Source organism: Cervus canadensis, chromosome 21 (genome assembly GCF_019320065.1).
Source record: "Cervus canadensis isolate Bull #8, Minnesota chromosome 21, ASM1932006v1, whole genome shotgun sequence".
Classification (NCBI taxonomy): Eukaryota; Metazoa; Chordata; class Mammalia; order Artiodactyla; family Cervidae; genus Cervus; species Cervus canadensis.
The window spans coordinates 24,273,771-24,286,120 of record NC_057406.1 but is presented as its reverse complement, the minus strand read 5'-3'; the positions used below and the strand labels follow the sequence as shown (position 1 = coordinate 24,286,120).

The window sequence follows — 12,350 nt, the reverse complement described above, 5'->3', positions numbered from 1 at the left end:
AATCTCAAAGAGTCAGACATGAATTTCACTTGCTGTGGTGGATATTAGTTGTGGCATGCAGGATCTAGTTACCTGACCAGAGATCAAACAAGGGTCAAATGGAAGCAAGGAGTCTTTTTTTTAATTAATTACATTTTTTTTTCTATCTTTGGCCCCACTGAGTCTTGCTACACACAGGCTCTCTCTAGTTGTGGTGAACAGGGGATACTCTTCATTGTGGTACTCGGGCTTTCCATTGGAGTTGCTTCTCTTGTTTCAGAGCACAGTCTCTAGAGCACAGACTTGGTAGTTGCAGCTCCTGGGCTCTAGAGCACAGACTCAATAGTTGTGGCTCATGAGCTCAGCTGCTCCAAGGCATGTGGGATCTTTCTGGACCAGGGATGGAATCTGTGCTCCCTGAATCTTCAGGCAGATTCCCATCCACTGCACCAGCAGGGAAGTCCCTCAGTGTATTTTATTATCATATAGTGCATGCATGCTGAGTTGCTTCAGTCATGTCCAACCCTTTGCAAACCCATGGATAGAAGCTTCTACTAAGCTTGAGACTTACATATCCCTTGCCTATGGGAATGCCTTGGATTTCCACAGGCACTTGGGCCACATCAGGCATTCTTCCTCTCCTGCTTAAGCTCTTCAGTGGCTTCCCATCACCTGCAAAATACAGTTAAAGCTCCTACACTTAGTATACAAGGTCCCATGGGACCTGGCCTCAGAATGCCTTTCTGCCCAGATTTATTATTCCATTTTCTGGTAATGCTCAATTACTAATAATTCTCTTGTTAGTAATTTGCACATAACATTTGCATCTCAGTGCTTTGGCTCTTTACGTGAAACTCCCTTTCCACCTTCATTGCCTGGAAAAGTTTGATTTACCCAGGACTCTGCTTAGGCACACTTCCCAGGTGGTGCAGTGGTAAAACTGCCTGCCAGTGCAGGAGATGCAGGTTCGACCCGTGTGTGGGGAAGATCCAAGGAGAAGGCCATGGAGCCGATTCCAGTATTCTTCCCTGGAGTCAGACATGACTGAGTGTGCACACACGCACTGCTTGGGCGCCCCCCCCTCCCCGCAGGAAGAAAGCTTTCACCAGACACCATCATTGTGCAAAATGTCCTTAGTTCATTTTCTCCTAGCACCCTGTGAGTTTCCCAATTTTTTAATCACTTTCCATTTTACATTTAAATGATCTATTTAACTGCTCATCTTTCATATTAACGATCTAAGCTGGGAGAGGTGATCAGATCACCATGATTGCTATGTCCATAGTGTCTAAGTCAACCACCTGGCATAGAATGTTTTGTTTTATTTAAAGGAAGTAGCCTGACTTTCTTCTGATTGGTTTTGTTCTGAGGCCCTGTTACCGAATCCTGTCTCTTATCTCAAAAGTTGAAGGTCCCCCTGCCCCAGAGTCAGCTGCAGTGTTCCCAGAGCACAAATTACACCACAATCCATTAACTGCAGAGTGGGCTGCCCTGTGTCAGCGGCTCCAAACACCAAGACCAGGGTGTGGAACAGGAGCAAGAAAGTGGAAGCCATGACGTCCAGATGCCTGATTCTGTTATTTCTCTTCACATACAAACCTTCCCCGGAAGTTGCTGCAGAAATTCAGGAATCATCAGGTAAGAGAAAGGAGCACTTGAGTGACCAGGGGGTGAAAGAGTTATTGGAAGAAGGGAAGGGAATATTGGTAGAACTCTGGGTATTTGTTCCCCAAACCTAGGAACTTTTCAGGAGATGCTGGATAAAAATCTGCCTTGCCTAGCAGAGAAGAGGGGAGTCTGGGATCCTTAAGAAATAGGCTAAAAAAGAAAAAAAAAAAGAAATAGGCTATCATGGGCTTCCCTGGTGGTCCCATGACTTAAGTCTCCGTGCTCCCAATGCAGGGGGTCCCAGGTTCGATCCCTGGTCAGGGAGCTAGATCCCACATGCCTCAACTAAAGATTCTTCGTGCTACAACTAAGACTTGGCAAAACCAAATAAATAAATAAATATTATTTTAAAATAGGTTATTATGAGAGAAGTCCCCCACACACACAAGTTAGTAAAGAAATAAAGCCTTGGAGTGACATCTGCACTCCCAAATCTCTTTGGCCTTAGTATGAATAGGAAAAATAGAGATGCCCTTGTGATTTAGAGTTGCTTTTTCCCCACTCAGTACCTGCAAGCTCTCTGTCTCTCTCTCTCTCTCTTCCTCCCACCCCTACCCTCATCTCTGCCTAGATGGTCCCGGCGCCCAGGAACCTGTGCAGCTCACAGATGTCCAAGCTGCCATGGAATTCATTGCTGCTGCTGAGGTGGCTGTCATAGGCTTCTTCCAGGTTTGTTCAGATATTGCCACCTGCCCTTCTCCCAAAGAACCAGAAATATGCTACCTTAAGGGAGCCATGCTAGTCACTTGCCGGCCAGATGATACTGCCTTAGAAGTCAAAGAGCAGAGTCTGATTTTAGCGTGTCAATCAAGATCTCACAATTTCTAGACGTTCCCAGTCTCTGAATCACATCTTTCTCATATTTGTTTCAAGAGTTCTGAGGCTGCTGTCTGGGTCTCCCCATCTGTACATGCTTTGAAGCTTCAGTCAGTATTTGAATTTCCAAGGCAGGGCCCAGAGTAAACCAACTTGTATCAAGCAGGCAACACATTTGTGAATAGCTGCCTCCAGTCTAGAGCCTCTTAGCAAGTAAGGAGTCCCGCACTCTTCTTTTGCTTCGCAGGTGGCTCTGTGGTAAAGAATTCACCTGTCAATGCAGGAAACACAGGTTCAATCCCTGGGTCGGGAAGATCCCCTGGAATAGGAAATGGCAACCCACCCCAGTATTCTTGCCTGGGAAATCCCACGGACAGAGGAGTCTGGTGAGTTACAGTCCGTGGGGTCACAAAGAGTTGGACACAGCTGTGCAACAGAGCATGCATACACACTCTTCTTTGTTTTTTTTTGTTTTTTTTTTCATTTGTTTGCTCTGAAATATTGAATAAAGATGACATTTTGCATATTGAAGGTCTTAGCCTCCATCTTCCAGATTAGCTGCCTGGCTAAAAAAATCAACCATAAAGGAGAAGGCATTATTCCAGCATTTTTCTTTTTCTCTGGAGGTAAATCTGCTGATTTCACAGCTAATTAATCCCCTACTTTCTCCTCTCAGACCTTCTTGCCTGTTTCTATTCATTAATTCCAAATCACCATCATCTTGTCTTTTCTGTGTACACAGCTGGAAATAAAATTGATGATCTATAGGTAGGGGAGGAAGACAGGAGTGGAGCGGGGGAGTGGGTGTGAGGCCTGGGGGCAAATTTTTCAGTGATGGGCGATCTGACCTGTAGACAAAAACAGCAGCCTACACTTAGGCCTGAGTGGCAAGGAAGTGGAATTGGAGGAGGGTGCGATAACTCAAATGGTCACCAGGTGTCGCTGTTTGCTCCTAGAGCAATTCCATTCTAAGGAGTGGCTTAAAAAAAAAAAAAAAAAAAGACGAAGCCTTGAAGAACAATTGTTCATAACCTGAAATGAACTCCACACGCCCTTTTGGATGAGCACAGTGCCAGCTCCCTCTGCTTGACCCCAGCTGCAGGCTAACCATGATCTTTTCTCTGAGCACATCTCCTCTTGCCAGAGAAATGTCAAGGACAAACATGTTCACGGCTGTTTATTGCTCAGAGATTCTGGGGATGAGGGTCCCATGAGCGCAGGGAAATAAGAAGGCCTGGAATCAGCATTCAGAACAGGCTTCTCTACTCTGTCCTGCAGGCCTTGGTTCTAGAGTATGAGCAACGCCTGAACAGTACCTTCATGGCTTACACACAGTGGAAAGAGCACTGCTCCCCAACGTCCTACACAGCCTTGTTAACACACCTTCTAAGCTTCCACTTTAATTTCTCTTCTTTTTATTTTCCCTTTTTTGGTCCTTTTGACAGCACCTATTTCTGATTTTTACATTTCTTCTTTCCTCCACAAATTATTCCCCAAATATTTGCCTCCTTTGGTTTATCGATGACTGTGGATATTCAGGTCTTTATGATTTTGAGCCCCTTCTCAGCTATTAACAAACTACAAGTTAGTCGTTCAGTCATGTCTGACTCTTTGCGACCCCATGGATGGTAGCCCACCAGGCTCCTGTGTCCATGGAATTCTCCAGGCAAGAAAACTAGAGTGGATAGCCATCCCCTTCTCCAGGGGATCTTCCTGACCCGGGGATCAAACCTGGGTCTCCTGCATTACAGGCAGATTCTTTACCAGCTGAGCCACCAAGGAAGCCCAGCAAACTGCAAGTTCTGCAGTAAAGCCAGATAGGTGTTCTAGACTTAGCCACTGTGTCATAGTTACCTATTAACCCACCCAGCCTGGAAAATTCAACCATGTCCCTGAGAAGCCAGCCTGCATTTTTAGAGGTCAATGTTGTCTCACTGGACACTTTGATTTGATATGTGTGAGCATATTTCTACTCCCTAGTCTCTTTCACTCTTTCCTCCAGAAACAACCTGTGGGTTTTTTTTCTTTCTTTTTTTTCCTTCTTGTCTTTAGGATTTAGAAGTACCGGCAGTGTCCCTAATCCACGGTGTGGTGCAAAATTTCCAAGACGTGTCTTTTGGGATCAGCACTGCCTCCGAGGTTCTGGCTCACTACAACATCACTGGGAACACCATTTCCCTCTTCCGTCTGGTAAGTCAGGTGGGCAACTCCAGCCAGGCTTCTAGTTTTTCCTTGGGTTGTGAATGCACAGACTTCTGAGACCAGAATGGAGTCTAGATCTTGAATCACAACGGTGATGCCAGCATCAGGGACCATATGAGGAGGATGGCTCAACTCAAGCTTCCTAAACAGATGCTGTCATGAAATGGGAAGAAGCCTGGACTGAGGGTCAGGACATGAGGTTTACAGCACTGCTTTCTCACTGAACAGCCATGTGACTTGGGCAGGTCACAAAACACTTTCTTGACTTCGATTCTTTTATCTATAAAATAAAAGAGGAGTGGGAGGGAGGCTCGGGAGGGAGGGGATATATGTATACATATAGCTGATTCATGTTTTACAGCAGAAATTAATACAACATTGTAAAGCAATTATACTCTAATTAAAATAAATTTTCAAAAGAAAAAATACAAAGAAAAAAACTACTGCATACAGCTCCATAATTTGGACATGGAATAGCTTAATTAGCCATTTTCCTATTTATAGATAATTCGGTGTGTGTATTAGTCCCTCAGTCGTGTCGGACTCTTTGCAACCCCATGGACCATAGCCCACTAGGTTCCTCTGTCCATGGAACTCTCTGGGCAAGAATACTGGAGCAGATTGCCATTCCCTTCTCCAGGGGATCTTCCCAACCTAGGGATTGAACTCAGGTCTTCTGTACTGCAGGAAGATTCTTTACCCTCTGAGCCACCAGGGAAGCTCTCTACAGATAATTAGATAATCTCAAATATTTTATATTACTGCAGTGCTATAATAAATGCTTTTATGGGGCTTCCCTGGTGGCTCAGACAATAAAGAATCTACCTGCAATGTGGGAGACCTGGGTTTGATCCTTGGGTCAGAGATCTTTATATTTTTATATTTCCATATATATATACTTTTTAATATTTTCATATCTTTGAGAGTTCACTTATATTTATCAAATGTGTGTTAACAACTACTGGGTTCCCTATGCAAGGTAATGATCATAAAAACACATTGAGTATATTCTCCCCTCTCATAGCTCTTAAAATATGGTAGAGATTGTAGACGTAACATACAAGTATCTATAATACAAACAGCATCACCATGGGTAAAATACTGTGTGTGTGTGTATATTAGTTCCTCAGTCATGTTCGACCATTTGAGACCCCATGGACTTCCAGGCCCTTATTTGAGGCCTCCAGGCTCCTCTGCCCATGGAATTCTTCAGGCAGGAGTACTGGAGTGGATAGCCATTTCCTTCTCCAGGTGCAACATTACAAGAGTCTAACTGGTCAAAGCAGGATAGGCACTACATGAGTTGGCCAGAACATCAGCTTTGTAACCCATGATCCAAGTCCTGGCTGAATGGCCTTAAGAGTTATTCCACATTCTGGACCTTCTCTATGGCCTGCAAATATTAAATCCAGAGATGTGCAGAATATAGCATGCCGTTTTCCTCCTTTGAGCCATCTCCCAAACCCCTACACTTTCCCTGTCCCTTTTACAATGAAGAAAGGGTAGGTTAAGAAGATTTCAGTGAGTATTGGAACATAGTTCCTTTGTTCCCTTCTTAAGGATGTTCTCAGTACTGTCATCAACAGTTTCTAACGTTAATGCTATTATCAACACAGTGTTAATGCTAATATATTCTAATAAAAAGAATAAAAAATGGGATTAAAAAAAAAGCAGAGTAGGAATTCTGACCAAAATAGGTTATGAAGGAGACAACTGAACTGAGATTTAAGGAACAGATAAAATTTGGACAACATAGAGGAGAATTCATGGCCCAAATGGGGGAAAAAAATTAAACTTGGGAAAGAGTAATCAAGCCAACTTGACTGAATCTCAGAGAACATGTTTTGGGCAGATGAATAAAAGAGCAGTTTGATTGGAACCATATTGTGGAGAAATTTGAATACCAGCTTAATGAGTTTGCACTTAAGTTGACCGGCGCTGGGCAACCCCTCAAGCCTTTAGATCAGGGGAATAACATGAACAATAATGTGTTTGTGCAAGATTATTTTGGCAGCAATGAGTCGGATGGATGGTTAGGCAAAAAAGACAGGAATAGAGAGAACTTTTATCAGGCTGACAAGATAGATCGTGTACTAAGGATCTGTAGCAAAGAGGTAGCAGCAGAAAGTGAAGAAAAGGCATAATATTCTCTCTTTCCTTGACCTGGGAGCCTGCTTCTCTGGGTCCACCTCTTCTTTTAGTCTCCTTGGGTTCTCTCTTTTTCTGTCCACCCTACTGCAAGGATCAGATATCAAATTATGGAGAGGAGGAGAGCTTGAAAGTCACAGTATCTAAGGAATAGTGAGGGTATAACAGAAGTGGGTATTTCTGATGTTTTATTTGGTTGTTACGTTTATGTTGTGGGTGGAACGTCAAAGTGAAGATGACCAGAGTCCACTGGAAATGAGAAACTGAGCAAACATTAAAGTTTCAAAATTTCTGGTCTGAGTGTTCTTCCCTCTACTCTTTATCCTCTCTCTCTTACATTCTTCATCCAAATTGCTTTAAAATGTATTTTGTATTCAGTGTCTTTGGCTTTCTTTAAGCTCTTACTTAATACATTATCTAATTTGCATATCACTCCATTAAAATTGCTTTCACCCAGGTCTCCATGGCTTCCATATCTCCAAACCCAACCAACATTGTTTAGATCTTATTTTACTGACCATTTCTGCCATATTTGACATTGCTAACCACTCTTTTTTTCTCTTTAATAGTCTCTCTTTCCCTGACCTAGGAACCTGCTTCTCTAGGTCCACCTCTTCTTTTGGTCTCCTTGAGTTCTTCTCTTTCTCTATCCACACTACTGCCTGACCCAATGCTCTTCCCAATCTAAGTTATAGACTCCATGGAGGCAGAGACTGTCTTATTCACTATTTCAACCACTGAGCATTTAACAGAGTCTGTCAGGACTTCCTTGGTGGTCCAGTGGTTAATAATCTGCACTTCCACTGCAGGGGCATGGGCTCGATCCCTGATCAGAGAACTAAGGTTCTGCATGGGATGATCTGTGGCCAAAAATAAATTAAAAATAAATTTAATTAAGCATCTTTAAAAAAACAAGATAAAAAATAAAAGTGCCTGCCATGTAGCAGGTACTCATAAGTATTTGCTGAATAAATGAATATGTCAATGAATCTTTTTTTTTTTTTTAATTTTTGAAAAAGGCTTTATTTATTTAGAGCAGTTTCAAGTTCAGAGCAGAACTGAGACTAAAATGCAAAGATTCCCCTTATATCTCCTGCCCCACACATCCATGGCCTCCCCCATCAGCAACATCTCCACCAGAGTGGTACATTTGTCACAGCCGATGAAGCTACATTGAAATGTCATAACCACCCAAACTCTATAATTTACATCATAGTTCACTCTTGGTGTTCTACAATGTATGGTTTTGGACAATGAGTAATGGCATAAATCTATCATTATGGTATCCCAGGATTTTCACTGCCCTTAAATTCCTCTGTGCTCTGCCTGTGAGTGAATCAACTAATGAATGAATGAATGAATGAGTAATTCTTCAGTAATAGGATCTTTTCTTATGTTTTATGGTTATGTGTTTGTTGAGGATGTGAAATGTTTTATCTCTAGCCTGGACGTCTCTCATGATTCAGATGCTTGCTGGATAGAACTATTTGAATATCCTCATAAATACTGCAGTCCTGGAGTTTGAGCAAGCTCCGGGAGTTGGTGATGGACAGGGAAGCCAGGTGCGCTGCAATCCATGGGGTTGCAAAGAGTCAGACATGACTGAGCGACTGAGCTAAACTGACTGCTGTCTTCACTTAGTCAAGACTGAGTTTGTCACCTTCCCTTTCTGTGTCACATTCTTCCCATGAAAACACTATTTTAGTGAATGGCTACGTTCATTCACTCTCTAATCTTTGCCAATCATACCTCCCACCCTGTATTTGGAGCCTATGTTCTCCTTAACTCTTCTTTTTACTATTACACCAGTTTATTCAGGCACCAGCAAAATATTTGTGGAGACACATAAAATACAAGTGATACTTCTGAAGGAAGACAGTAATCAACAATAATGAGTTCATAAATGTAAGTGAAAGGGTTAGTTGCTCAATTATGTCCGACTCTTTGGGACCTCATGAATTGTAGCCCGCCAGCCTCCTCTGTCGATGGAATTCTCCAGGCAAAATGACTGGAGTGAGTATCCATTCTCTTCACCAGGGGATCTTCGTGATCCAGGGATTGAACCCAGGTCTTCTTCACTGCAGGCAGATTCTTTACTATGTAAGCTATGAGGGAGGTCCCTAAACAGCAATGAAAACTCAGTGTTGCCACTGGTGAGGTCTGATTTAGCCAGTCCCACAGCCATGGCCATTACACATTGTTTTATTATCCAGTTAATGCTTCCATCTTTATTAAATAGTTTGAAGTATTTTCTGTGTCTGTAGCTGCCTGAATCTTACTGTTGCTCCTGTGTTATTATTATTGATTCAATTAATGTACTGATGGTGTTATGCACAAAAATTGACTTTTCCTCTGCCCTTTGTTTTGTTCCTTGCTTAGACTCTTAGCACCTTTTTAGCATAAACATTTCCCATACCTTCTTAATAGGTTTCCCTTCACTATTTCTTATTCAGTTTCTAGATTGGTATGACAATGATGGAATTAAAATGGACATTTGACCATGACACCTCTTTCTTTAAAAAACACTTCAATATTCCCCCATATTACAAGAACAAAATCAAGACATTTAAATGTGTAGTTTTTATGACCAGGCCACTACCTGCTTCTCCATTCCCTTTTCTAGCACATTCCCACCCTGGTCTCTACCCTTTCAATAACCCAACTATACACAGTATGAGGACATGCTTCCATCATGTCACATAGGCTATTTCTCTGCCTAGAATGCCAGCCCCCCTCAGGGCCCCTTTCTCTTAGGCTCACCCAACCAACTCCTCCTCATATTCCAGTGAAACAGTTCCAGCAGCTTATTCTTCAGAAAGGCTCCCTGGAATCTTCCAATTGTCCTAACCACTCCTCTGAAGCTTCCCAGGTGGCACAGTGGTAAAGAATCTGCCTGCCAATGCAGGAGATGCAGGAGACTCAAGTTTGATCCTTGGGTCAGGACCCCCTGGAGCAGGAAGAGGCAACCCAGTCCAGTATTCTTGCCTGGAAAATCCCATGGACAGAGGAGCCGGGCAGTCTACAATCCATGGGGTCTCGAAAAGTCAGACACGGCTGAGCACTGACAGAGTTTCCTCTAAAATCCCACGTAATTGACCACTTTAGAGGGCACGTCATGTATTTCTGTGTCTGTTTCACCTTTTACCCTACTAGACCATGAGCTTATTCAAGGCAGGAACCATGACTTATTCATCTTTGTGTCCCAAAGGTCTACAGTAGGTCTCTGGTAACTCGAAGACACTTGGAAAGTGTTTGAGGAATTTACTCACTCCCAAAACTCTGTCTGAAGATGCCTGAGTCCCTTGAGCAGTTCTTCCCCCACCTGGACAGAAGCTGCTGGTTTGCACTGTAAAATAGGATTAAATCAAATCCTTCTGTGAAGAGTTTTGGTGAGAAAGATATAGACTATATATAAAATAGATCAATAATAAGGTCTTAGTGTATTTCACAGGGAGCTATAGTTTATATACTATAATAAACCATAATGGAAAAGAATATGAAAATATACATATGTTATATATATAAAATATATAATTGAATCACTTTGCTATATACCAGAGACTAACATAACATTGTAAGTCAACTATACTTCAGTTAAAAAAATGTTTTTTTAAAGAAAGATATAAAAGTTTACACTAATGCATTTCCCGGTACTGTACCATTGAACTATTTGTAGCAACCTATCAATACAAAAATTTCCAATTAGCTACAGATCCACAAGTACTTTTTTTCCAGTTTTTTGTTTATAGCCTTATGAAAGCCTGATTTAAAAGTCCTAGTTCCACCAAGATACACATTTGGGAAGAAAAACAAGTGCTTATTGCTTCCAGTGTCTGCAGGTTTTACGACCTCTAACAAACGCTTTACTTTGTTTATGATTTATTCTCTACAAAGTCCTGTTGATGACTTCTCAGAGTTGCTCGCTCTTCTTTAGAATCTGCTGGCTGTTTCCCACCAGTGACAGACCTACTCCGAATGAACTCTTGGAACCTCTGTGGACAAGATTATTTATGTGCCATACCAAAAACAAGAACCCTGCTCCACTGGCAAGTCTGTGGTGACAGCTTTTAGATAAACATTTTTTTCTCAGTTTCAGTTCAGTTCAGTTCAGTCACTCAGTCGTGTCCAACTCTTTGCAACCCCATGAACCACAGCTCACCAGGCCTCCCTGTCCATTACCAACTCCCGGAGTCCACCCAAACCCATGTCCATTGAGTCAGTGATGCCGCCCAACCATCTCATCCTCCGTTGTCCCCTTCTCCTCCTGCCCTCAATCCCTCCCAGCATCAGGTCTTTTCCAATGAGTCAGCTCTTCGCATTAGGTAGCCAAAGTATTGGAGTTTCAGCTTCAATATCAGTCCTTCCAATGAATACCCAGGACTGATCTCCTTTAGGATGGACTGGTTGGCTCTCCTTGCAGTCCAAGGAACTCTCAAGAATCCTCCAACACCACAGTTCAAAAGCATCAATTCTTCTGCACTCAGCTTTCTTCACAGTCCACTCTCACATCCATACATGACCACTGGAAAAACCATGGCCTTGACTAGACAGACCGTTGTTGGCAAAGTAATGTCTCTGCTTTTTAATATGCTGTGTAGGTTGGTCATAACTTTCCTTACAAGGAGTAAGCATCTTTTAATTTCATGGCTGCAGTCACCAGCTGCAGTGATTTTGGAGCCCTACACTTTCGAAAATTCAGTCCAAATTTTACTAGGATTATTTATTTATTTATTTATTTTTTAGTTGGAGGCTAATTACTTCACAACATTTCAGTGGGTTTTGTCATACATTGATATGAACCAGCCATAGAGTTACACGCATTCCCCATCCCGATCCCCCCTCCCTCCTCCCTCTCCACCCAATTCCTCTGGGTCTTCCCAGTGCACCAGGCCCGAGCACTTGTCTCATGCATCCCACCTGGGCTGGTGTTCTGTTTCACCATAGATAATATACATGCTGTTCTTTTGAAACATCCCACCCTCACCTTCTCCCACAGAGTTCAAAAGTCTGTTCTGTATTTCTGTGTCTCTTTTTCTGTTTTGCATATAGGGTTATCATTACCATTTTTCTAAATTCCATATATATGTGTTAGTATGCTGTAATGTTCTTTATCTTTCTGGCTTACTTCACTCTGTATAATGGGCTCCAGTTTCATCCATCCCATTAGAACTGGTTCAAATGCATTCTTTTTAATGGCTGAGTAATACTCCATGGTGTATATGTACCACAGCTTCCTTATCCATTCATCTGCTGATGGGCATCTAGGCTGCTTCCATGTCCTGGCTATTATAAACAGTGCTGTGATGAACATTGGGGTGCACGTGTCTCTTTCAGATTTGGTTTCCTCAGTGTGTACGCCCAGAAGTGGTATTGCTGGGTCATATGGCAGTTCTATTTCCAGTTTTTTAAGAATCTCCACACTGTTCTCCATAGCGGCTGTACTAGTTTGCATTCCCACCAACAGTGTAAGAGGGTTCCCTTTTCTCCACCCCCTCTCCAGCATTTATTGCTTGTAGACTTTTGGATAGCAGCCATCC

At 42.5% G+C, this 12,350-nt stretch overlaps 1 protein-coding gene across 2 annotated transcripts in view; it reads left to right on the top strand.

Annotated features, from left to right (window-relative positions):
- Positions 1-1,445: 1,445 nt before the first annotated feature.
- The window catches only part of ERP27 (endoplasmic reticulum protein 27), a 26,972-nt gene continuing 16,067 nt past the window's right edge, over positions 1,446-12,350 (top strand). For both annotated transcript variants that reach the window (XM_043440492.1, XM_043440491.1), the window contains exons 1-3: positions 1,446-1,617; positions 2,219-2,316; positions 4,516-4,653. In XM_043440492.1, the coding sequence (XP_043296427.1) occupies positions 1,533-1,617; positions 2,219-2,316; positions 4,516-4,653 (321 nt within the window). In that variant the 5' untranslated portion in view covers positions 1,446-1,532. The remainder of the gene's footprint in view (positions 1,618-2,218; positions 2,317-4,515; positions 4,654-12,350) is intronic.